The sequence below is a fragment of the Brienomyrus brachyistius genome, unplaced genomic scaffold, assembly GCF_023856365.1.
Source record: "Brienomyrus brachyistius isolate T26 unplaced genomic scaffold, BBRACH_0.4 scaffold37, whole genome shotgun sequence".
Classification (NCBI taxonomy): Eukaryota; Metazoa; Chordata; class Actinopteri; order Osteoglossiformes; family Mormyridae; genus Brienomyrus; species Brienomyrus brachyistius.
The window spans coordinates 1,033,148-1,060,158 of NW_026042312.1; the positions used below are offsets into that span (position 1 = coordinate 1,033,148).

Here is a 27,011-nt window from a genome sequence, read left to right on the forward strand (position 1 = left end):
CAGGGACTATGCCCGGTGCCTAGGAACATAGTGTGTACGCCCCTCAGAGGGTAGACCGGTACCTTTCATCAGCATGTGTTGACCTCAGAGGTTAAGTCGGCCCGTAACTGAGCGTGTGCGAACTCCAGAGGTGCGGTTTTGGTATCCACCTAACTTAACTTGGGCAGTCGAGTTTGGGACCCGGATAAAGGGGATTTAACCCAGAGGCTGCAAGATAGTATTTACCACTTTAGTCCTAATCAGGATAGAAGTCCAATCTGGAAAGTTTATAAAGAAGTTAGCAAATCAGACAGTCATGAAGTAATCAAGACAACATTTATTAAACATATTACAATATACAATTATTGACATGTGGCCACATACTTGTAAATACATTTGGACAAATACAATATTAAACAATCACATTCCTCAGCTGAGAGTGCACAAAGTTCTGTGGAAAGTATCTGACTACAGATGGACTTTCGTACAGTTCTCTGTGGGAGCTCTGATTACAGAGTGACTCCCCTACTTCTCCTGAGGCCCTTCCTTAAGTTTGAAGAGTTGAGTCCAGTCTTGCTTGGGCCAGCGGAGCTCTGAAATAGACTGATGCAGGCTGATCAGAGTTGGGGCCTGCAGGACCTTTAAGTTTTATATCCTTACACGGACATCTTAACACGTCTTAAAACTGCATGTTAATGCGGCCAATTTGAACCTCTTAATACGTTTGTACCTTTAATGCATCTATGCTATTGGTTGACATAAACGTACACACCCCTTTTGACATAAGGGCTATACGTATGCAGTACGTGCCCTGTACGTTGTAGTCACGTGGTCTCTATGTTCAGCCATGTGAGTCCTACGTTGTTATTAGGTATAGGCAACGTATGTATTACGTGTCAAACGTGACTGTGATGTTGTTTTCGGCACAGTCCATTTGTTGGAGGGGTGAATCACGGGCTTATTTAAACTGGCAGAACAGATATCTTTAAATCCTTACAAAGTATAACTGGCAGTTTTAACATTTAATGAAACTGGAGCAAAAATGGTACATCTGGCTAATATTGATCTAATTGCACTGGTGTTTGTCTTTGTGCTGAACAGTACAGATGAGCGAAACGAGCTAAAACCCACATTTTGATCACTTTCTGTTCTGCATTAACAGCAAAAACTATATATTCAGCAACTAAACGTATGTAGTTATTAATTTATTTGTAATAAGGAGTTTATAGTGAACGGTCATAGCAACAGTATGAATGGCATCAATAATTTAGCTGCCTTATATTTTACCTGATGTACGTCGCATAGCCATTCTAGATATCTGAAATGACAATTGTGAATAGGAAGAATGTCATTGTGGATATCTGAAATGCTCTCTTTGACTAGGAAGATTGATATCTGCAATACATATCCAGTCTAGCGATTAAATGTTAAAACGCCTTGCCATACTTTTGCATGTATTGTTCCTGTGCTGCAGTATTAAACTATTTTAAAATGCAAAATAATTATTCTGTGACTGCATTGTTAATTTTTTCCCCACGTATTTTAAACAAATCTAATAAAAAACTGTAAAAACATGGAACAGATCAGGCACTGACAGTCAATCAGCCACCTGAGGTCATTTTCTAGTGACCGAGGAACATTTTTCTCTTCGGGTGAGGGGGACGCCGATGTCAGCGCGGGCGGAGGGAGCGGAATCCCCGGTCTATCACTTTATCGGGTGAGGGGGACGCCGATGTCAGCGCGGGCGGAGGGAGCGGAATCCCCGGTCTCTCACTTTATCGGGTGAGGGGGGCGCCGATGTCAGCGCGGGCGGAGGGAGCGGAATCCCCGGTCTCTCACTCTATCGGGTGAGGGGGACGCCGATGTCAGCGCGGGCGGAGGGAGCGGAATCCCCGGCCTCTCACTCTATCGGGTGAGGGGGACGCCGATGTCAGCGCGGGCGGAGGGAGCGGAATCCCCGGCCTCTCACTCCATCGGGTGAGGGGGACGCCGATGTCAGCACGGGCGGAGGGAGCGGAATCCCCGGTCTCTCACTTTATCGGGTGAGGGGGACGCCGGTGTCAGCGCGGGCGGAGGGAGCGGTATCCCCGGTCTCTCACTTTATCGGGTGAGGGGGACGCCGGTGTCAGCGCGGGCGGAGGGAGCGGAATCCCCGGCCTCTCACTCTATCGGGTGAGGGGGACGCCGGTGTCAGCGCGGGCGGAGGGAGCGGAATCCCCGGTCTCTCACTTTATCGGGTGAGGGGGACGCCGGTGTCAGCGCGGGCGGAGGGAGCGGAATCCCCGGTCTCTCACTTTATCGGGTGAGGGGGACGCCGATGTCAGCGCGCGCGGAGGGAGCGGAATCCCCGGTCTCTCACTCTATCGGGTGAGGGGGACGCCGGTGTCAGCGCGGGCGGAGGGAGCAGAATCCCCGGTCTCTCACTCTATCGGGTGAGGGGGACGCCGATGTCAGCACGGGCGGAGGGAGCGGAATCCCCGGTCTCTCACTTTATCGGGTGAGGGGGACGCCGATGTCAGCGCGCGCGGAGGGAGCGGAATCCCCGGTCTCTCACTCTATCGGGTGAGGGGGACGCCGATGTCAGCGCAGGCGGAGGGAGCGGAATCCCCGGTCTCTCACTTTATCGGGTGAGGGGGACGCCGATCTCAGCGCGGGCGGAGGGAGCGGAATCCCCGGTCTCTCACTTTATCGGGTGAGGGGGACGCCGATGTCAGCGCGGGCGGAGGGAGCGGAATCCCCGGTCTCTCACTTTATCGGGTGAGGGGGACGCCGATCTCAGCGCGGGCGGAGGGAGCGGAATCCCCGGTCTCTCACTTTATCGGGTGAGGGGGACGCCGATGTCAGCGCGGGCGGAGGGAGCGGAATCCCCGGTCTCTCACTTTATCGGGTGAGGGCGACGCCGATGTCAGCGCGGGCGGAGGGAGCGGAATCCCCGGTCTCTCACTTTATCGGGTGAGGGGGACGCCGATGTCAGCGCGGGCGGAGGGAGCGGAATCCCCGGTCTCTCACTTTATCGGGTGAGGGCGACGCCGATGTCAGCGCGGGCGGAGGGAGCGGAATCCCCGGTCTCTCACTTTATCCGGTGAGGGGGACGCCGATGTCAGCGCGGGCGGAGGGAGCGGAATCCCCGGTCTCTCACTTTATCGGGTGAGGGGGACGCCGATGTCAGCGCGGGTGAGTTTTTCTCGAATCACACTTGTTTGAATTACTTGCATGTTTATGAATAACAAGTAGGGCACAGATGCGGTGTTACTTTTGTTTATTGTTTGTTTATTCTTACAGACAATAGTACAAGAGGTGCCCCCAGTGCCGAGGACGACACAGGCGGTGATGGTGCTGCTGTGCCGAGCACATCTTTGGGCGCTGGCTGCACACATTCCCGTGCCTTAGAAACCGGGGAGCGACCATCTGGCCGTGTGCTGACTGAAGCTGTGTCACAAAATGCAATAGCACACGCTGTAAGAGATCTTGCCAATAAATTACAACATCTAAATGATATGCTGTGTGATATTAACAGCACATTAAAAGAATTAGTACAAAAATAATGCAGTGTTTGGTTACCTGTTTTACACTCTTGCTATTAGACTCAAACGAATTTGTAACGCTGTTCCATTTGGCGGAAAATCTGGTGGCTCAGGGTCAGGCTCATCTTGCCTGAGCTCTTCAGATACCGGCAAGCCACGCTTTTGTGGCAGATTATGCGACACGCTTTTTGCAGACTATAACGGCAACCCAGCAGTCTTGTCCAGGCAGCACCAGTGGCCTTTAAGCTGCCCTATAGAGCTCGAGAATAGGGGGCATCATTATATCAGCCATGACTTCAATGAGCACCCACTGTCCCCTAAGGAACTGTCAAATGGTTAAATCAAACAAAGCTTACAATATTGGACCACATTATAAAATGGGAAATAGCCTATCTTCTTACCGAGCAGCCAGCCATCACGTACCACCCCATTTTCACGTTTGTTTCCATCACTACTGTTTCTGAGAATGAACGAATCATGGGTTGAGCCAGGCCATCTAGCCACAACATTAATGCAGGGGCGTCAGAAGCATTTTGAGGGGTGGGGCACACTGGCATAAAAATAACATTTCATGTTAAATGTGGGGGGATCTAAACATATAATTATGAAATGTAAAGGGGACATGGCCCCCTCAGATTTAATGGCGGAGATGCCCGTGCATTACTGAGACGCAGGTTCGAATCGCACATAATTTGTACATTGATAGAGTGAAAGTACTTTCTATTTACAAGAGCAAATTTGTTCTCTGAAGGTGCCTTTATAGCAATGTGCGTGCAGTCGACAGCTCCAATTACATTGGGAAAAGCGGACATCGCTGAAAATTGTGCTTTAATGTTTGCCTGTTGAACCACAGTGTAAGGAAATCTGGGTGACAAGCGGATTACGCCGTCCCATACAGCTGGCATGGCGTGACTTGGTGTTGACTGAGAAATACCCGATCGGTCCGCAAGTTCACACTGAAAAGCACCTGTGGCTAAGAACCCAAGAGTGCACAGAACTTGTAAAGGAACAGGTATGGCGAATTCCTCATCGTCTGCCTTTGTAATGCTGGCCCCAGTTCAGCACACAGCTCCGAAAGGATTGCTCTCGGAAATCTGAATCTTAAACTTAGAAGCCAGTCTTCATCATGGGCCAAGAAATGACTATGATCCCTGAATACGCGCTCTCTTCTAATTCTTCACAATAATGCAAGAGCTGCCATAGCAGTTGTAATAGTTCGGTCATCTTCTGCACCATTTTATTGTTACAAACTGATAAAAAATCAGGTGCCGTACATTCGTAAACAACATACAATTAATGTCAGTATATTGGATAAAATCAGCATCATGATTTTGAGTTTAAAAGGGGAAACCATAGTACCAATGACTTGCCACTGGGTGCCGTCCATTTACAAAACCAAGCAGAAACTCCAGCAAGCGCCAGGATCGTCTCCCAACATTGATTCAGCTGCGGGATGGGGCACCATGTCAAATCATCACACTTTCGGACCTCATCATCATGGATTTTAACGAAACTTGGCAGCTGATTTGGTCACATGAGTAACTCATGAAACTGAAATTGGGCGTGTCTGGGATCAATATTGGGGGAGATTTAGGCAAACAAAGTTTTAACTTATTTTTTTTTGGGGGAGGGGGGGCTATGACTTTGACTATATTTACCTTGTCCAGCTCTACAGTATAGATTGAACAAATTATATGGCATCCCCATATGAATAATTACTATGTAATAACTGATTAAAATGTTAAAATTCAATAACAAAAAAAATCTATATTTCAAAATTGATACATTTTTACTAAAGCTAGATCATAATGTCATGAACATCTCCAGAAAATCTGGCCTTTGGTTTTTAAGGTGTTGCTGAGATATCATGACGTAAACGTAGCGTCACATGGTTTCATATCACTAATGGGCCTTTTTAATGGCAGCCAAACTGACATGGAATAGTATAATAAGCAGAGGTGTAAGTAATATCACTAATTAAGGTTACAAATATGCTACAATGAAATTTAATGGAAGCTTCATTAATGTTATTGCAGATACCTGTACTTGCCACACCATTGAAAAGGCCCACATGGCTAGTAAATATGGCTAATAAATGCTCTGCATTCATCAGAGGTATGCAAATCGGTCCAGTGTAAGTGCACACTTATGGATTCACTCGACTTTACAAGCACCAAAGGTTACGTTGCGGCTGCATATGATGATGATTGGTGGCTAGGATGTGTAGAAGAAGCTATGCCCAGCACTGGAAAGCTGAGACTGAGCTTTATACATCCTTATGGAACATCTCCATCCTATTCATTCCCATGCCATCCTGATAGACTTGTTACGGATCATCAGGATGTGCATTTAGTAGCTGAACCTGTGACAGCAACAGGGTGGACATTTTCGCAATTTCAAGCAAAGATACAATAGCTGCATCAAAGGCTCTGATAGACTATAAATTGAGAGCATAGCAATTGTTTATTACATTGCCACATTCCCTTTAAACAGTACTGCTTGTATGTAACTTATGCATTTGTGGAAGTAAAATTGTACATTGGTAGCCCGGGAGGGGAGGCATATTGGGTCTGTTATGTCTTAGGCAAGAAGAGATTGTTTTGAATACTGTGTGACCTTCGCACAGTAAGTTCCGCAGACCCTGAAGAAAGCTCTTTTACTGTAGGCCTAATTCTCTTTTTTTCAGTTACTTTGGCAATATTGTCGTTTTATTCATTTTTAATAGTCATTTAAAACAGCAATTTAAATTATATTTCCAGAGCTAGTTCTGGCAATAGTAGACGTCATGAAAAAAGATAACCCCGTACCATGCATTGATCACTAACTGCTATTCTGCTACTGCTAACAGCATTTTAAGTGTAACCGGGTGATCTGGAGATTTTGACCATGAGCGGTTAAGCTGCATCGGGGAACGAGGAGTAATAGGTGGTTGCGCCTTTAAGCAAGTTGGTGACATCATCACTTGAGAGAGAGCGCGAAAAGCCACTGTCTGGAAGCGCCATTTTAAGCTGGATGAGCTGGGCTGCGGACGGTTTTCCGAGTGGGGTGAGAGTTTCCCAGAGTACCAGAGAGCGGTGCGTCACAGGGTTTTCTGCCCACGCCTTGAGGTTTTACTGTGTGCCATTACCGTATTATTTTCAGTGCAAAACTGCCGTTTCCTTTTATTTCGGTGTACTCGGTTATGTGAGGTCTGCCTCACATGGTTTTCTGTGTGTTTTATTTTACTTTTATACTGTACCAGTCCCACCTGAGTGTGGAGTTTTATTTATTTTCTGTAAGAGAATCCTCTGTAAGGGAAAAGTGTGAGGTTCAAGAAACTGTTTATTGTAAATCCTTTTATCTTCCAACCAAAACGTCTAATTAATTAGGCCTATGGAATAAATTAGACCCAAAAAGAGTAGTTGTGTTCCTGCGTGTTGTTTCCCGGGCCACATAAGGAATTGTGGTTTTGATACACACTTCAGATGAGTAATGATATCTCAGCAATAACTCAAAAACCAAAGACCAAATTTTCTGGAGATTATGATCTAGCTTTAGTAAAAAAAATGATCAATTTTAAAATACAGTGGTACCTCAGAACTCAAACTTCCTAAAAGGTTTGAGTTCTGAATGAATTTTCCCCATAAGTAGTAATGGAAACCTATTAATTCGTTCCCGGCCCCAAAAAATTACACCTAAATATGTTTTTTTTTTTTTTTTTTTTTGTTAGCATTTAAGCACAAAATGAACAGGATAAAACAAGAAGAGCATATACTAAACACATCTAAGCACATTTATCAAACCAGTAATTTGTGAAGTAAGAAAATAAATCTATCCAAACAATGTGTAAAGTTAAAAACAAGCCAATGTCACCTTTTTGATAAACCCAGACACAGCACTACTACCTTGAGTCATACTAAGGGTTTCTATTTATTGTGGGAACAAAAGCAAAACATTTAAAGAAAAAAAATTGAGTGTACAATATGAATATTAGTGGAAAAATGCACAAATAACACTTACAGTAGTAGTAAAAAAAATGATAAAAAATACACTTACCGTGTCCAAGACTTAATCTGCATATTTGTCATGCCCGGCTCGTCCAATCCTCGTGTGTGCCACGCCCCCTGATTATCCACGTGTGCGTCCCTGATCTTGCCCAGCTGTGTCCGATTATTTTCGCCCAGCCTTGTCTATTTCAGTCCATGTCGTGCCTTAGTTTTCGTCCGTCGATTGATGTTAGTCGGTGTGAGTACTAGTGTTCTGTCCCGCTCTCCCCACAGCCTTAATGTTAGTCGGTGTGAGTACTAGTGTTCTGTCCCGCTCTCCCCACAGCCTTAATGTTAGTCGGTGTGAGTACTAGTGTTCTGTCCCGCTCTCCCCACAGCCTTAATGTTAGTCGGTGTGAGTACTAGTGTTCTGTCCCGTGCTCCCCCCAGCCTTAATGTTAGTCGGTGTGAGTACTAGTGTTCTGTCCCGCTCTCCCCACAGCCTTAATGTTAGTCGGTGTGAGTACTAGTGTTCTGTCCCGCTCTCCCCACAGCCTTAATGTTAGTCGGTGTGAGTACTAGTGTTCTGTCCCGTGCTCCCCACAGCCTTAATGTTAGTCGGTGTGAGTACTAGTGTTCTGTCCCGTGCTCCCCACAGCCTTAATGTTAGTCGGTGTGAGTACTAGTGTTCTGTCCCGTGCTCCCCACAGCCTTAATGTTAGTCGGTGTGAGTACTAGTGTTCTGTCCCGTGCTCCCCACAGCCTTAATGTTAGTCGGTGTGAGTACTAGTGTTCTGTCCCGTGCTCCCCCCAGCCTTAATGTTAGTCGGTGTGAGTACTAGTGTTCTGTCCCGTGCTCCCCCCAGCCTTAATGTTAGTCGGTGTGAGTACTAGTGTTCTGTCCCGTGCTCCCCACAGCCTTAATGTTAGTCGGTGTGAGTACTAGTGTTCTGTCCCGTGCTCCCCCCAGCCTTAATGTTAGTCGGTGTGAGTACTAGTGTTCTGTCCCGTGCTCCCCACAGCCTTAATGTTAGTCGGTGTGAGTACTAGTGTTCTGTCCCGCTCTCCCCCCCAGCCTTAATAAATACCCGTTTTCCCCGACTTTCGTCTCCTTACCTGCTTCCTGCCCGCTTTGCTGCCCGTTCGCTTACCGCGCCTTAACCGCGGCCCCTGACAATATTCGAAGCTAGAGGATTTTTTTCCGGGGGGAGAAGAGGGGGTTATTTTTTGGAAGGAAAATTTCCTTCCATAATGACTGAAGGTTCATTGTTTATTTTTATTATTTCTCTGTATTCATTAATTTGTTTGTAAATCGCAAACTTTTAGGTTGTAACATTTGTACAACTATTGCATAACTTTTTGGTGAGCAATGGCTACCAAAATGATATAAAGTTCAGTGTATTACCTGATATTTTCAATTAAAAAAAAGCACTATCCCCAGCAAACGATTCTATCACAGCGCATGGAAGGCTGAGACTGAAGCGTTACCCTTTGTTTCCGCTGAGAGCCGTGCTGTGTGACTCATTTCCCCGCGTGTACAAGTTATCTTAGGTCGGCGTTCACAGTTTGACTTCTGAGATTCAGATTGAGTTCTAGGTAATTTTTTTTCGAACTGGTTGGTTCGATTTTTAAGAAATTTGAGTTCTAATGAGTTCAAGTACTGAGGTGACACTGTATAGGTTTTTTTGTTATTGAATTTTTAATATGTTAATCGGTTATTACGTAGGGGGTGGCATGGTGGTGCAATGGTTTGCACTGTTGCCTCACACCTCTGGGACCCGGGTTCGAGTCTCCGCCTGGGTTACATGTGTGAGGAGTTTGCATGTTCTCCCCATGTCATCGTGGGGTTTCCTCCAGGGACTTCTGTTTCCCCCCCACAGTCCGAAGACATGCTGAGGCTAATTGGACTTGCTAAATTGGGGGCAGCTGATGATTTTCTGCGCTGTCTTGATCTCTTTCTCTTCCAGTCTGCCTTAGTGCAGCGGGAAAGTCATACTGTGATACAGTATGTTAGAATGCTCTCAATGGTGGAGCAGTAGAAGGTCACCAGCAGCTTCTCACTGATGTTGTTCTTCCTGAGCACTCTCAGGAAATGCAGATGCTGCTGGGCTTTCTTGATGGCAACTGTGATGTTTTCAGTCCAGGAGAGGTCAGAAGAGATTGTGGTGCCCAGGAAGGTAAAGGTCTGGACCCTCTCCACGCAGTCGCCCTTGATGTGGAGGGGAAGTGGATCCGGGAAGTGGGCCGTTCTGCAGTCAGAGGTGTACAGGGTGTAGAGTAGTGGGCTTAGCACACAGCCTTGTGGGGAGCCTGTACTCAGTGCCCGGGTGGAGGAGAGATGGGGTCCGAGTCTTACTATCTGGGGCCGACTTGTGAGGAAGTCCTTGATCCAGGAGCAGGTGAGTGGGGGGAGTCCCAGGTTGTGCAATTTGGGGATCAGGATGTCGGGGATGATGGTATTAAAGGTAGAGCTGAGGTCGATGAAGAGCATTCTGTAGCTCTCCCGATGGTCTAGGTGGCTCAGTACGATGTGAAGGGCGATCGCTATGGCATCCTCAGTTGACCTGTTCGTTCTGCAGGCAAACTGATAGGGGTCAAAAGATGCAGGGAGGTGGGTTTTGATGTGGTTTAGGACCAGCCCCTCTAAACACTGATGATGGGTGTTAGTGCGACTGGTCGGAAGTCATTTAGACTGTGTGTGACTGATTTTTTGGGTACCGGGATGATGGTGGCGGACTTCAGACAGGCTGAGATGGTGGCATGTGTCAGAGATAGATTGAAGATGATGGTGAAGACCTGTGAGAGCTGGTCAGCACAGGCTCTGAGTACTTTCCTGGGAACACCATCAGGTCTAGGGGCTTTCCTGGGGTTCACCCTGCTGAGGAGCTGAGAAAGTACTTCTTCGGGCCATGTGGTGTTGGTCTTAATCAATCTTAATGTTTGTATAAACATGATCTAATATGTTCTCCCCTCTGGTCGGGTACTTTGCATGCTGACAGAGCTTAGGCAGAACGGACTTTAAGTTTGCCTGATTAAAGTCACCAGCTATGATGTGTACGCCATCGGGCTGAGCCTGTTGTAGCTTATGAATGGTGTCTGACAACAAAGAGAGAGCTAAGGTAACGTTAGCATTGGGTAGTAAGTCACAACCGTGATTAGCACGACTGTTAACTCTCTCGGTAAGTAAAAAGGACGGCATTTAATAGAGATGGACTCTAGGTCCGGTAAACAGTGTGTATGTATGGTTAAACTATCTTTAGACCAATGTTTATGTACAGGAATGCACAGACCGCCTCCTCTGCTCTTACTGGAGTCTTTCTTTCTGTCCCAGCGGTGCATGGTGCGGCCCTCTAGTTGTACGGCTGCGTCCGGGGATCAGTGGGTGAAGCCAGGTTTCGATATTATTGAAACACAGCAGTCGCGAACGTAGTGATTCCCCTCCATAAGAACTTCCAGCTTGTCCATTTTGTGGATAATGGATCTCGCGTTGCTGACGTACATATTCGGGAGAGTTGGTTTGTGGGGGTCTTTCCGCAGTCTCGCTAGCAAGCCGGAGCGACATCCCCGCTTATGCTTACGCTCACGTCTCCGGCTGCCGGTGGCGATAACAATTCACAGAGCACCCGGAGGTCTCGCTATCTCGTTTGGAAAGTTGTAAGAGCGGCGAGGCTCCTCTGTGATTTTTTGTTGCGTGCTGAGGCCCATGGCCAGTACCTCCTGACGGCTGTATCGCTTTGGATACGCACAGATGCGCGACAAACAAAGAAGTAGCACTAAACATGAAGAGCCACAAGCCGCTGCGACTGTGCGCGCCACCATCTTCAGCATCATCATAAAGGTGCATTCGACAGGGAATTTTCATTAATGGTGCCCCACAGGTCCAGAAGGTAAGTGCTCTTCTGGCAATATGTGTGATCTGAGTGGTTCCAGAAGAACTGCAGTGAAGAACTGCTCCCACAAGCTGGAGCAGAAGTGTGACATCCTTCTGCTCAGCATGATATAGCAAATGCTAAGCTATGCAGAGAATTGTTCTGATGAAATGTGCTGACCAAATGAGAAACAGAGGCGGGTGTGGTGAAATCATGTAATATAATCTCTTTCCAGACAAGTACAGAATTATTAACACTTTAGTGTTTCTTATGCATAGCAACATTAGCTTTAGCTTACACAACCTTTAAGACATTGAGGCCAAGCATGAGAGACAGAATGAAGGTGTTTGCAGCAAGAATGACCTTGGCTCTAAGGCAGGTGCAAAGCCATTGTTGTGCAAATCATTGTAGCTGTTACAGAATGTGGTGCTCAGCAAAGGTTCTACTTGTAAAATATAACAGACTCCGACTCTCAATCAATCATGCTCATCCGAAGTAAGGTATCGAACACGTATCACCCCAAGATGTCTGGATTCCCTCTGGCCCAACCATTGTTTTAATTCAGGTCAAATCATTATGATATGACTTGGATATTCGGGGAACCAGGATATTGTGCATCAACTAACCACTGTTACCAAAAAATCAGAACAAATGAGAAACACCTATATAGAGCATTTGTGAAAGTAAATCTTTTATTTGACAGTTGTGCATTATTTAAGATGATCATGATTACAGAAGGTTAACAAAACAATATTTTCTTGTTTGACCTTCAGGTCAGCAGTTACGTCTGCAGCAGCCATGGATGGACCTGAATCTGCTCCAACGTCAGCCTATCCGCCACCTTACGCCTCAGGCACTGGCGAATCAGACTGCAGCAGTCTGTTGGAGAATAGATTGGCAGAGTCAGAGAGTTAGTCAGAAAAAGAACACTCCCTGTCAGGAGACTCTAGTCGTAGGACAAAAAGTAAGCTGCTCACCAGGAGAGACCCATGAGGGGAATATCAGGTAGCCTGAGATGATTGCCCTCTTGTTGCGGAAGGGCAAGTAACCGCACACTAGCTCGTAAAGTGTGACACCTACAGACCAGACCGTGGTGGGGCCAGCTAGATACTCCCCACTCAGGAACAGCTCTGGGGGAGCAAAGTCCTCTGTCCCTGAAACAACAAGGCAAATGACTTACTGCAATGAGTTAGGTTAGGACTGAAGAATACACATCCAACTCCACTGCAGGGAGTTATCGCAGGTCCAGGTTACCTGCTACTTGCTGTTAAAAACAGGGGTTAGTTTGACAGGTTTTTAATTAGCCTCCCTTACTGACCTGAATATTCCACATAGGGGGTGTCCTTCCATTTGTCTCCACATCCAAAATCAATTAGTTTAACCTCCAAAGTGTCCGTCCTGATTAACAGATTATCTGTTTTGAGGTCGCGATGGAAGACGCCTGAGTCCTGGCAGTGACGCAAAGCCTGGAGCACCTGGACCAGCACGTGCCTTGCAACATCTTCTGAGAGGTAGCCCCCTTTGCTATCGCAGAATTCGTACAGATCCTGGCATGGATCCGGCCTTTCCAGGATCATAATGTACTCTTCTGGTCCATTGAACCAGTCCATGAGCTTCAGCACGTTGGCACAAGATGACTCATGGCTGACGAGCATCATTAGCGCCACTTCCAATGGGATGGGCCCGTCAAGTCCAGGCTATGAATGGGAGGGCAGGGTGTACATATATTAAGGCAGAAATTCTTGCAAATAAACCAAGCTCCATGAATGAAAACACTTACCAGTTCTAGCTCCTTGTCATCCTTTCGGGCATATTTGATAGCCACCTAGAGGGAAAAAAAATCACAAATTTAGTGTAGTATATATTGAGAAAACATAGGCTTTTACAGCTGCATCTAACAGGTATAATAAAAGGGATCTCTGGAGAGATATAACTATGCATGTCATGACTTCACCATTTGGAGACTTACTGGGAAGCCATCGGCCTTGCGAGTGCCGGCATACACGGCTCCAAAACCACCCTCTCCCAGTAGCTCCCCCTGGTGGTACAGGTCCTCCAAATGTTCTACAACATTAAGCAGGTACACTTCAGAAAGAGTCCACACAGCATTTTCTATACCATACCACAGTTGCTGAAAATTCACTACTAACTTTAAATACCATGCATTAATATTTCTTTACTGCATGCCTACCCTGAACTTGGTCTGTTCATTCAGTATTATCTTTAGTGTGCCAATTACATGCTACAGTCAGAATAGGCTCAGGTTCAGAATCAAAGCAGCCACAATATTGAATCAATTTGGGTACATGTTTGTTTTCAAAACATTCAGTGGCAATTTTTATCAATTAACGAATTAATTATTGCTTTAATTTATTTGTTTAATCTATAGGTCAAGTACATTGTTTACATCTGTTCTTGCAGCAAGCCTTATTAAAAAGATTTACATTGCTTTCTTAATAATAAATAAGTTATGTGTAATTTTCATGAACTATCAAAGCCAGTCGTCCAACCTTTGCGAGGCCCTTTAAACCGCAAATCGCCTTCCGTACTCTCTCTCCTTTTCTTGGGAGGAGATTCACAGTCAGAGTCGGAACGTGATCGTTTGACACCCATCGTTTCTCAAAGCAGGACGCAAATGAAAGTTTTATAGCTGCGCAGGATAGGTGAGCGTCATTCGAATATTGTAGATTCTAGAACCACTGACGTCATCATGCACGGACTTTCCTGGGCTGCAGCCCAGAGCCCCCCCCTTTGCAAAATAGAAAAAAAGATACTTGATATTATTTTGCAGTAATATAATTAGTTGTTAATTTGCATATTCTCCCCCTTCTACGTGTTTTTTTCATGAGTTGTTTTTTAATTTTTTTAACAATATACAAACATAATGCAAGATGCATAACATATACAAACTACACTTTAAAGAAGCAGCAGTACACATCCTTTCTCATTTGCAAAGCATTCTTCAAGGCATTATATAAATTGATAGTTTTTACAGCTTTTCGGTAGGTCATTGACAGGTGACGTCACTCGCTAAAGGCGCAGTGTATTGTGGGTCGAATCGCCATTTTGGATGTATATAACTCAAGTGGCAGCATTTGCTTGTGGCATTATTCTTTTTAAGATGGGACACTTATGCTGTGTGAAAGGCTGTCATACTAAGTGACATGGCAGAAAGGTGTAGCACCGCATGACATTTTTTCGGTTTAACACTCGGAAAAGGGGATACGGACAGCAGGTAGAGGAGATAACGAAGAGGCGTCGGGTGGCCTGTGTCGCAGCGGTGAGAGGAAAGGAGATCACTGTCAACACGATATCTCCCTTAATGCGTGTTTGCTCTCGGCATTTTCATAAAGGCAAGCTAGATGTTTTTTTGTATTTGTATTATTACTGAATATGCATTTTTTTGTCTTCTGAAGTATTTTCACATTAATTAAACTACGCTAGCAAGCTAGCCTAACTACAGAGGGTGCAGAAATTGGTTAATCTGTTCGTGTTAAATTAGCGTTACAGAGTGAATGCTTTTTAAAGACAAAAGTAAACAGCAAAATTGTAATGACACGTTTGTCAGTGCATGTATGTGTATATTCGCGTGCGTGGATTATAAGACACAGTTCTGGATAAGGCTGTCACTGCTGTCCACTGACAAACCAATGCCCAACTATAGTTTAAGTTTAGAAACATTTGCAAGTACGGTTTCTAACGTTTCACATGATGTCTGGAAGGAGCTGTATAAACTCATTGTATATCGAGCCTGTATTCTACTTGCCAGTTAACCTTATTGGTCATATTTAAAATAAAATATATGTCCAATGATATTTTTGTGGTGTTCTTGACTCTCTTCCTTTCGTAAACACCTAAATTACTAGTGTGTTTTCGTAATGAAAATAGATTATTACTGATTACATAAAACATTACATTTTTGTGTAGAAAAAAAAACACTGAATATCAAGTTTAACCAAATGTGTTTACATCCACGATACACTAAAAATGGCGAATGGGGGCGTGTCAGACAGTGAAGACACGTGACTGACCAAGACCCAAAGGGATGGATGGATAATTGTTACTCTGTTCTCTAATAAGCCGTGGTTCTTTCGTTCTAAAGCTAAAAGTATCTCCGACTAGTACACCAAAAATCACGAAGTGACCAGGAATCTGCCATTGCGGTTCTGTTCAGCTACAACTAAGGCCACTTAAAAAAAAAATGGTTCAGACCTACTTACTACGCCTCCTCAGTTCTTCGTTTGTTGCGTTTCAAATATATTAAATGTAAGAAAATACAAGAATGTAAATTCCTTGATCCATGTGTATCTCATAAATGCCTTCCCAACTATGGATTTGGATACTTTATGCTGATGTTTCATTCGTGAATATAAAAACGATACTATTTGAAACCAATATTCTGTTTGTCATTCCCATTCTAAATGAACAACCAAGATTTTAAAATATATATCTAGAAAGAAAGTGTATTAAAACATGTTAAAACACGAGGAATTTACAAAATACAGGAACCTGAATGGTTGAACAAGGAAATGCAACTCTACAAACAAGTACTTAAGAACATGTACCACATCACTTCCCCAGATTTAAATCTTTGCACCAGCCCATCTCAGGTAGAGACAAATTTAGGTTCATGAAACCATTCCAAGACTAGGATTACACAATGTGGATCAATCGTCGATGTGGAATGCGCGGGAAATTCAAATTTCGTCATTCTTGGCCATTTTCCATGCGATTTTTACGAAATAAAAAATAAAAAAAAATTCGGGTCGGAGGCATTTCGGCGGGTCGGGAGGGGACGAGAACCATTTTTTTTAAAGTGGCCTAAACTGTTAAACCCATCACATACTAAAAGCAGTCTAATGTTTCTGGCTCAGTCATAAACAGTTTATCTGGTTTGGGAGAAAAATTAAGAAAAATGACCGAGGAGGAGAAAAGTGAACAAGAGCAGATCACCGAAAGCCAGTCGTATTCTGCTGAATGGAAATACACTGGAAACCACTTGTAATGATCATGTTTGTCTGGGTGAAATTGATCATTATATGCGGCTGGTCAGTAATATTGTCTTTTTCCTTCTTTATGTCTCAGGCAGATTACCATCTAATTCCATTTGTATATTTATTACATGAATATAAGGACAGAGTCACTATTTACTCACTATTTGTGAGTGAGAGTGAATGGTGTGTGAGTGTGCCCTGTGATGGGCTGGCCCCCCATCCTGGGTTGTTCCCTGCCTCTGGCCCATTGCTTCCGGGATAGGCTCCGGACCCCCCGCGACCCAGTAGGGTAAGCGGTTTGGAAAATGGATGGATGGATGGATGGATCTAGCTTAATGGAGTTTCGCCTGAGTAAAAGAGGTAGGCGAGGAGGTGTACGCTCCAGACTGGGGAGGCGACCCTTCAGACCACCGCTACTCCCCATCATAATGGCCAATGTATGTTCACGCCAGAATAAAATGGACTTATTGCATGCCAAGTGTCGGGTGGAGCGGTATCACCTATGTTATTGCCCTGACTGAAACCTGGCTTGATGACACCATCTCAGACTCTGAGGTTAGTCTCTCTAATTTTATGATCTGGCAGACTGACAGGACGTCTCAGTCAGGTAATAAGTGGGGTGGTAGGGTCGGCATCTTTGTCAACTAGCGGTGGTACACGAATATTAAAGTACACCGCATTGTTTGTACACCTGACTTGGAGATGCTGATTCTATCTGTACGCCCCTTCTACCTTCCGTGGGAATTCCCTACTGTAGTAATTAGCTGTGTCTACATTCCATCAAGAGCCAACACCAAGGCAGTGGCGGAGCTAGTGTGTGAGGACGCCAGGCACATGATGGCAAGATATCCCGACGCCCCGGAGTTTACTGCGAGTGATTTTAAAAACTATAATCTTAACGCTGTTTTGCCATCTTTTTATCAGTATGTGGATATTCCCGCTAGGAAGCTTAATACTCTGGACTTATGTTATAGTAACATCTCTGACGCCTTCATCGCGCGTGTACATCCTCCACTTGGCCACTCTGACCACAATGTTGTCCTCCTGCTACCTCACTGCAAACCAGAACTGAAGCGCATTAAACCGCATGTGCACCTGGCCACCCTCTGGTCGGAGGAGGCAATTGAATGACTATAAGGTTCACTTGCATGTACAGATTGGGACATTTTCCAGGGTGATCAAAACCATAAAGTTTCTGTAATTACAGACTACATCAAGTTTTGTATTTATTCCAATATTCCCACCAGAACTGTCTGGAGATATCCTACCTACAGACCAGTGGTGTAGTCTACATTTTTGTAGTGGGTATACTGTGCTTAGAAAAAAAAGTACACTGGTTCATGCAATGCAGTCAAGAATTTTATTTTATTTTTTGCATATTTAACTTTGCAAAAATTCTCAGATGCTTGTATTTGAACTGGATAAATGTACAACAACCATAACAGAGCTGCAGGAATTGTATTGAAAACATGGATACAGCATATATTCAAAACATGTTCAAATACTAAGACGTAAAGAAGTATATTAATTGTTCAAATACAGATTGAACCAAATGAATGTGTAGATCTATAAAATGTTCCAAAAGCGTTTGTTCTCGGGCTGCTTAGGTTTCACTTGTCGTCGTGTCTGTGTTGCAGAGTGGTGCTTTCGTAACCACGTTGTTACATACTTCCTAGGCTCAAAAAGATTAATAGGAGGGCCATTTATATTGATCATCATGAGATGACTAACATTTGACAGTAACAGAGAAGACCTTTTATCAGTGCATACATTGTTCATTAGGCTAAAGCCTCTTTCACATTCAGCTGTGCTACATGGTATGGTTTTCATGCAAATGATCAGAGGTTTAAGGTTTTCAGGCTCCTTGTTTTGGTCCTCAGTAAAGTCTCTCATGCCATTGACAGCCTGGTTTTCACAAAGATTAAATCTCTTGCAAAGTCTCTTTATTTCTGTCTCACCATATCTGATACTGGGGTTTGATGGCCAACTGGTTTTATCAAGTATGCTCAGATCACGTAGGATTTCCCCTTGAAAGGAGAGTCACTTCTCCAAATTACTGATCAAGCTTTGCAGGAACTGATTTGGAACTACTGATTTTAGTTTGGGGTTTGGCTGTAAGGGAACAGACCCAAAGTGTCCTGAAGCCTTTGCTTCACTGGCCTCTACTGACTTTTCCCCTGGAGAGTCTTTAAAGGACCTGAGAACACGAATAGTGCGTTTTAGTAGTTGTTCGGCTTTTAAAAGCGTGATAGACTGTGCTTGGAGCTGCTGGGATAAGTTTGATAGTTCAAAAAGTGCATCATACATTAGTCCTAGGTCAGAAAGAAATCCTGTGCTTTGCAAACGATGTGCTACTCCTTTATCCATTTGCCTCTCTTTTGCGCTCCTTGTTTGGTCCACAGAAGCATTTTCAAAGTGTTTGTTGAGCGCACCATAGGACTTCCACACTGCTTTCACAGTGCAGAAGCTGCTTGCTACCCATCGGATGTTCAAAATTCTGCCAATTTGTTGAACGTGAGATCCCACTTCTTGTGCAGCTTCCAGAAGTTCTCTGGAGTTTTTAATGGACTGGCTGTATAGATTGTGAATCTTTTCCATGAAAGCTTTAAAATGATTTACAGACACAACCTCGTCTACTGCATCTGATACAGCCAGCTCCAGTCGATGGTTCATACAGTGCCATGTGAAAAGGTTAGGATACCTTGCAGTCAGCCTGGTTGCAACACCTGAGTTCCTGCCCAACATAACACTAGCTCCATCAGAAACAAATGCAATCCAGTTTTTTTGAAGCCACTCTTCACTGAAGCCTGCAGTGTCCAAACAAGTTAGTAAAGCTTTCTCTATACTTTCTGCAGTTTGGCTCTCCAACTCGACCAGCTCCAGGAATTGAGGCCTTTACACTGACAATCATAGCAGATTTGTGACTGGCAGATGTAGCCTCATCAATAAGAACAGATATTTTGTTTGAAGAAGACACAATGCTGTTCACAATTTTTGTCTGCATTTCCCTTGCAACATGTTCAACAATTTTTGTGCAACTATACCTGGAGTGTAGACTAGTGCCCAAGTTCACACCATTTTTTTCCTGAAGTTCAATGAGATCGTCGTGATCAGTAAAAGGTCTGTTCATCTTTGCAATATAATATGCTGTTCTGAACACAGCATCCGTCTCGGCCAGCACAGTGTCTGATACAGCCCTCACCATACTTCCAAGCAAATCCTGTCCACATTTTTGTGTGAGCTCCTGAGCTATTCCATGAGCCCTGGAATTCTCATGCCGCCGAATCTTGTTCCGGAGTGAAGACAGTGCGGTTCTCGGTTCTCACTGGAACCTGATGACTGGACTTTGAATGATGCCCACTCCTCAGAAATGGAGATCCTCTTTTCTGTCAGGACACCAGTTGACTTGGTGGTGCTGCAAACTTCACATCCTGCAAGTGAATAAAAATGATCAGAATTGTATAATTTTAAAACTCTCCTAATAGTAGCATCTACTGATCTAATTTAACTAATTCTCAACATATATTATACAATTAATCATTAACTGCAAACCATTTTACACCATTACAAACAAGAGATGAAAATGAAGTGATCAAACTTTATTTTTTCTACTATTTTAATGACTCCCATGAGCTACAAAAATTATACTGTCAAATGTCTGCCAAGCATAACTTACTTTACTCAACTTTCAAACTCTCTAACTTCAAAATACTATGTACAAATAATCAAATTTAGTTTTATATAAATTATATCATTCATTAAATATACACAAAACATCACAGATTTTCTTCATAAACTAAATTTCATATGCACATTTTTTTCTTCTTCTAACATCTGCTTTACCTAGCTTTCTTTCCCTCCATCCTAACCAAGGATGTCTGCTTTGGAACTCTCTAGCCTGACTCTCACTCCACACGGCTGGCCAGGAGCTCCCATCTAAAAAAATAAACAATGGTTTTACAATACAGTCTATGGGCTCTCCAGGACCAGGATTCCATACCCCTGAGCTAGGCTGTGTGATGACATGCTTGAGCTAGCTTTAACAACTTTGTAAACTAGCCACTTTAAAAAAAAGCCACTTGTACTTACCAGGGGCAGGAGTAACGCTGACGTCAGTCTCATTATGTTTGTGTTGAGCCGTCAAGCTGGTGGTGGTGGGTTCTTCTAAGGCTGTCTCTGTTGCTACAGCTGGAGGAGCCGGTTTATAAAAACAATCAAAAAGTGTCGCTTGTTTTCTCTTCATCTTCATCCGCTAGTTTCTGCGACGCTTCTCCGTGCTCTCTTCCTGAGTGAATTTCATATGTTCCCGCCCACACCGTTCCAGCCAATTACAAATGAGCCGCTGAATACCAGACCAATCGCAGAGCAGTGCGCTGTAGTGTAAGCTCATTGGCTCAGTCTTGGCAACAGGAGGAGAGGTGACGCAGCAGCAGAGAGCAGCGGAGAGAAGCAAAGGGGAGTTTCACTTGTCCATGAATGCGAATGTAATGAACACACGCATGGATTGCCACGTAACATCGGCCACTTTTTAGTGGTTATACGGAAATTCTTAAGCCTTTCTAGTGGGCATACGGCGTATACCAGCGTATCACGTAGACTACACCACTGCTACAGACCCAGTATCACTTCCCATGTTAAGCACAGCTTGAAGGAAAAACACAAAGCATTTCTATGCAAGGACTGGTCTTCTGTCCAGTCACTCAGTAGACAAGTAAAGAATGAGATAATCAATGCCAAACTCAAATATAAGAATAGACTGGAGCAAGAGTTCAGTACAATGAACATCAAACAGGCCTTTTGGTTACTCACTGGTCAAATACCCTACCATGGCCTTCATCCCATAGGCACTGATCTTACAACTTTTGCTGACTCCTTAAACTCCTTCTATACAATGTTCGATAAGCAGGACTACTCTGCTGTTTGTGAGGAGCTGCTCAATGGCCTTCCCTCTGATGATGCTACAAACCCTCCCTTTACTGTAGAGGACGTGAGGCAGCAGCTAAGCAGATGCAAAGCTGGCAAGGCCGCCGGGCCTGATCGTGTACCAGCTAAAGTTTTGAAGCTATTCGCCACAGAACAAGCTCCCATCCTTCATTCCATCTTCTGAAACTCATATTGATTGGTGACCATTCCTACAATTTGGAAAACTTCTACCATCGTCCCGGGTGCTAAGAAACCTTGTCCCTCTGAGCTAAATCATTACCGGCCAGTAGCACTCACATCGATAATAATGAAATGCCTAAAGAAAATTATACTCCATATCATCCAGCCAGCTGTCAGACCGCAGCTGGACTCAGACCAGTTTGCCTCCTCTGTGAAGAGCGGAACAGAGGATACTGTAGTATGTCTCCTCCACTCCCTTCTCCAACACCTTGAATCTCCAGGCACCTTCGCTACTGTCCTCTTCATTAACTCCAGTTAAGCTTTTAATATCATTCAATGGCACCAGATGATCAAGAAGCTTCTTCAATGGAACATATCCCCATCTCTCATCCGTTGGGTCCATAATTTCCTCAGCAATAGACCACAGGTTGTAAGGATAGGCACAGCCAAATCAGCAACTGTGATCAACAACACTGGACCCCCTCAAGGGTGTGTCCTCAGCCCCTTCCTCTTTACACTCTATACCAATGACTGCATTATTTTTCTAACTTTTTCAGTGTGAGATGAAGCTACTTCAGAAAATGTACATTTTTTCTAACCCTTTTCACAAATATTTACAAGGGCTGCCAATAATTGTGGAGGGCGCTGTAGCTTCTCTAGCTATATTTTTATCAGTGAGCTCCCTTGCCTGCAAGTTTTCTTTTACAAATTCTGCAGCACCACCTCCCTTCTTGCCTATCTGCTCCCTACTATGTAAATGATTCTCACTGACTGAACAACATTGAAATAATTGCTGTAATCATGTTACAGTTTACTATGAAATGTTTCTGTGCAACAGGTCAGCAAAAGAAATGGGTGTGCAGAGGCCTAACAGTGAGGATACGTAAAGACCACCATCCTCAGCCTCAGCAAGTGGTCCATCAATGTCAAGCGGATGACAGTGAACAGCAAACCCCAGTTCTGCCAACCATAGTTACCCCATCAGCTTGGAGGGAATCTGTGGCTGAGGGGATGAGGAGATCCACTGGGCGGAAGGACCCATTCTCTGTGGCTGAGTACGAGATCCACCACTGGTCCGGAGTGAGATACTGGTCACGACAGCCAGAGAAGACATCTGTAAATGAAAAATCCATTCTGGACCTTTGTAATGCCCTGCAGTCGTTTACTCTCTCTTGAGGGGGAGCATTATAGATTTCTAAGGCTAACAGGATGTCCAACACCCAGAATTGTATTTAAACCTTTAAAATTATAAAATAAGTTCAGTCTGATATTGTGTCAGCCAAATAGTGTCATCAATGTGCATCATAAATAAAACACATAGCTTATGGTGGACCTAAATTTTCCAAACAAACCAGAAATCATATGAATCATGTCAGTGCACTTCGTACTGAATTGCACTAGTATAGTGATGTATGCAGGGTTTCATCTATTCCCTTACATAGTCATGTGTGACGTATTGCTGTAATGCATTTTTTTTTTTTAAACTTCCCATTCATTTGTGTTCCTGCCACTCTATAGCTAAGTACAAACATTAAATGCCAAAGGCATAGCGGAAACTCGATGAGCGCATTTGACTGAGATCCAGTGATGGATGTCATCTTCTCATGGACTGTGAGTGTTAATGTCGCAGCCCCAAGATGCATTTTACCATAGATTACACAGATCCATTCATGTCACTTTTGTAGGCTTGCTTATAATTTGCTGAGCTTCCATTGTGAGTCAAGTGTCCCGGTCATAAGCTCAGGTCTGCCGGTTGCCCCACTGGCCAAACGCCCACGGCTCTGACTTTCTGAGCTGGATATCGTGGTTTTAAGTCCCATCTGGGGTGATTCTTTTTTTACTTTTCCCTGCTGCCTTCTGCTTTGTGATATAATAAATATTGCAATAAGTTTCATCTTCATTTTCAATTAATCAAACTGTATGAAAACTATATTTGCAGCAATTACAGCTTTGCAGTCCTTTGCCATTAGAGCTGTCCGTTTATGACAATATTAGGAGAAATTTCAATCCTGCTATTCCCAGAGGTGGGACTGGCTTGGTATTTTCTCTGACCTCACGGTGAAGCTGGTCTCACATGAGCTTGATAGGCTGGAGATGTGATGATTCTGTAGGCCAGTCAAGCAGGACAGTTCTCTGGATTCCTCATCTTTCACCAGTGTGCTTTGAATCAGCCTTGCTGCTTGATAGAAGTGCTGACCACAGGGGGTGGCATGAGTTGTAAAACAGAGCGGTAACCTTGCTGGTTCATTGCACCTTGTACTCTGTGTAAATCACCCACCTTACCAGCACCAAAGCAGTCCCATACCATTTTACTCCCTCTGCCATGCTAGACAGAAGCATGGCAGCTATTCTTTTAAGTTGTGCTTCTAAGGCCAGCATACAAGTTGTATTTTCCCTGTTGAAAAAAACACTGGTAGAGATGGTACAACGAGGCACTGAAGGTTTGAGCCTTGTTACGTGCCGTAAGGTTTGGGGGGGGATTGTCCTGATCGTTGTCCGGCTGCCTTCGTCTCCGCCTCCCGGACCTGGCCACGCCCCGAGCTATACGCTACTTCCGCATTTATGATTTAAAAGGCCGTGGCGGGAGAGTAGCGGCAGCTCTGCTCACAGTTGGTTGTTGCGTTATTGATTTGCTTGTGTTCTTTTGATTGATCGTGTATGACAGTTTTGGTTTTCTGATTTTCGTCTCTTGCCTTATCCCTCTGTACCTTTGCCTTTGGTTTTGACTGCTTTCTGGTTTGTGATCTATTGCCTTCCTCCTGACTCCTCTCTTGCTTCGCCCCTCGGATACTGTGTTTCGGCTTTGGTGTTCTGTATGTTGGTTTCTGTTAAGTGCGTAGGGAGTGACGGCTGTTTTGTTTTGCGTACGTGTTGCTTATTCTGTGTTTTGGTTAGGGAGTTAGGATTAGTCTGTGTCATTTTCTTTTCGTTTAGAGTTAGCTTAGTTTGGGACGTGTTCGTTAGTGGTGTTTTGTTTATTGTTTTGGCGGTGTCACTCCCGAAGTCTGTTGCCCTATTGTGTGTGAAAGTCTTTGTGAATAAACATAAAAAAATACAAAAATAGATCCCTTTGTGTCCCGTGTTCCCTTTTCCCATACCCTGGTTGTCTCGTTTTCCCCTCTCCTTTCCCTTTACCTTTCTGGCGGTCCTCAACCCTAGACTGAGGATCGTAACAGCCTTTTTAACCATTGTATTGAAAACTGGTTCACTACTCGAAGACAGTGCACATGGGTGACATATCGTGGTGAAAGTACCACTCCTGACTATATATATACATTTATGAATGCATTTGACTGTGTGTGTGTGTGTGTGTGTGTGTGCAAACTGACAGACTGAGAAAATGAATTCAGAAGTTTTGTCTTGCTAAAAGTAAATTCTTTTTTAGAGAAAATTAGTTACAAACGAAAATAAAAGAAACTGATGGATTTTTCTCTCTTTTCTATTAAGAGAAGCAATAATAAAAGAAGACTTAGTTAGTTATTGAATTTATATAAAGAATAACAATCTGCCATTCTTTGCGGTCCCTTTTGCCAAGTTTAATGCCCTTTCTTGTCAATGACCATCATGAACCTGGTATCAGTTCACACACGCACACACACACACACACACACACACACACACATACACACACACACAAGCAACTAGGACAACCTCCTAGACGCCGCTCTGAGAAGTGTAATGTTTGTGATCGTGGTTAATCTCATGCTACATTAAGGCCCCATAGTTAACGATGGGGATTAAATCAGGCGATGAAGACAGCCAGGTTACAATTTCATCACCTTCCAAGCTGGTTTTAAGGTGATGTCATGGTCTGTGCCTATTCTTGAAGTTTCAACTTGTGAGTCTTGTGCATTATATTAAGCTGATGTCTTTGTCAAAGTACGCATGAAAGAAAATAATAGTATTTTACTGGGGAACGAGGATCATGACTACAGACTGTTGTGTGTCTGGCTGTAGTACCAACAGCAAGAAAATCCCAGATAGAACACTTTAAACCCAAATCTAAGTTTGTTCTTAGGTCCTACAGGCTTGTTGGCTCTGCATGTCATATGCATGTTCTGCTGCTTGTTTCCTTGTGCCTGTGTGTGTCTGTGTCTGTCAGTGAGTCCTATGATGCACTGACCTTCTTGGCAGAATATTCCCCTTCCTTACAGTATGTCCTATTGTGACTCCCCTATGATCCTGTACTGAATAGATTATAAAATGCATGGACATAATCAAATGCTACATCTTCCTTAACTATTCATTTAAAATTTTTTAAATGATTTATTTTTCCACTTTTACGTTTAGTGGTCACTCCATAAGAGCTGTTCTTTAATGTGCTGCGCAGTGTCCCTGGATGCTTTGCAGTCCACTGCAAGGCTTGGTCTTGAGGAGTCAATTCATTATGAAATGACTCCCAGTCTGAGCTGTGAGCTAATGCACAATAACCAGAAGCCAGGTAGTGACTCTTGGTTGTTGTAGTTTTTCTCTTCTGACCAGGGAGGTGTTCCACTAAGCAGGATTTCTCAGTTAGCGGAGTTAACTTAAGCTAGAAGTCATGATTGTTCAATAGGAATGCTCCTTACCTTTTATTGGACAATTATGAGTGAGCCAGTGTCTTGTTTCATAAGAGAAAATCTGTATCCATCTTCTGAATTATTCTACTTCTAAACAAACAGTTATCCTCAGAGGCAGCATAACATCCTGGCAGCTGCTCAATGCAGCATTGAAAAACACTACAGAGTAATGAGCTCACAGATGTAATGAGCACAGAGCATCACCAGCACGCTGCTCTCAGCAGTTGAGGACATTAATTTTTCCCCACAGAATACTCTGCTTGTGTAGTGTTTGTACTTGGCCTGATACTGAAGGGGCATAAGTGATAATTAAGTGACATGATAATAAAGTGCATTGCTGGGTGTCTCTTTGCCAATCTCACATGAAACAGTACTGTAATGCAAGACAGGGAGCTCGCACTCCCTCATTCAGAGAAGGGCACAGAGTGCGGCTGTGGGAACCAGCGCATGTGCAAAAAGGGCATCAGAAATTCTCTGCACCCATCGAGACCCATCCTGGCTGACGGGAAAGCATGGCATGCTGCCCATTTGGCCTCAGTACCCAGTGGACTTCCCAAATTTCCAGTCCTGCCAAAGACTGGTCCTTTAAGAACAGTTGAGCTTGGAATGGCCTAAGGAACTGGAAGCTGTGCAGCCAGGGCACACAAACCATCATCGGCTCAAGGACTATGGAACTTCACAGAATTAAACAAAGAAATGAAGTGCATGTTCTGAGCGTGATTTTCTGGTTAGAAAGAGATACCTTAAAGGAAAAGAGAGATTCAGTGTAAAATATATAACAGTTGTTCATAGATCCTCTTACTGTGGTCCTCAGTGAATGGAACATTTCTAATTGTAAATGATTTCTGTTGGAAGCAAAACAGGCAGTTCATAGTGAAATGGTTGTGCACTTACAGGAAGGCACAAGCACAATGTTTTTTGTTGAACTTACATTATTTTTTGTCTGGGGTGTAATGACCTTATAGGAAGAAATGTTACAGGTAAGGCGTGTCTTTTATAGAATACAGTGCTGCTGCAG

General features: G+C 44.1%; 2 protein-coding genes and 1 long non-coding RNA gene across 4 annotated transcripts in view; 1 reads left to right on the forward strand and 2 right to left on the reverse strand.

Moving 5' to 3' along the window:
* Positions 1 to 27,011, forward strand: part of LOC125722251 (uncharacterized) — a 181,044-nt gene that overhangs the window by 134,573 nt on the left and 19,460 nt on the right. The window lies entirely within an intron of this gene.
* LOC125722274 (serine/threonine-protein kinase pim-1-like) lies at positions 9,459 to 14,011 on the reverse strand. Its single transcript, XM_048998474.1, has 8 exons — positions 13,848 to 14,011; positions 13,307 to 13,401; positions 13,118 to 13,162; positions 12,656 to 13,034; positions 12,315 to 12,491; positions 12,123 to 12,216; positions 10,187 to 10,301; positions 9,459 to 10,052 (listed from the first exon to the last, which is right to left on the reverse strand). Exons 1-8 carry the CDS (start codon positions 13,948 to 13,950, stop codon positions 9,459 to 9,461), a joined length of 1,602 nt encoding a protein of 533 aa, XP_048854431.1. The 5' UTR covers positions 13,951 to 14,011.
* LOC125722265 (uncharacterized) lies at positions 17,673 to 20,933 on the reverse strand. The gene is made up of 2 exons (XR_007386248.1): positions 20,421 to 20,933; positions 17,673 to 18,528 (listed from the first exon to the last, which is right to left on the reverse strand). It is a non-coding gene; the product is annotated as an uncharacterized LOC125722265 (long non-coding RNA).

Bases quoted from the DNA above. Each gene is read 5' to 3' on its own strand.
- LOC125722274 (XM_048998474.1), bottom strand. From the start codon at position 13,950: ATGGGTGTCAAACGATCACGTTCCGACTCTGACTGTGAATCTCCTCCC. The intron at 13,402-13,847 runs GTTGGACGACTG...TTAATGTTGTAG, and splicing joins GTTTAAAGGGCCTCGCAAAG to AACATTTGGAGGACCTGTAC. The intron at 10,053-10,186 runs GTACCCAAAAAA...GACCCCTATCAG, and splicing joins AGTCCGCCACCATCATCCCG to TTTGCCTGCAGAACGAACAG.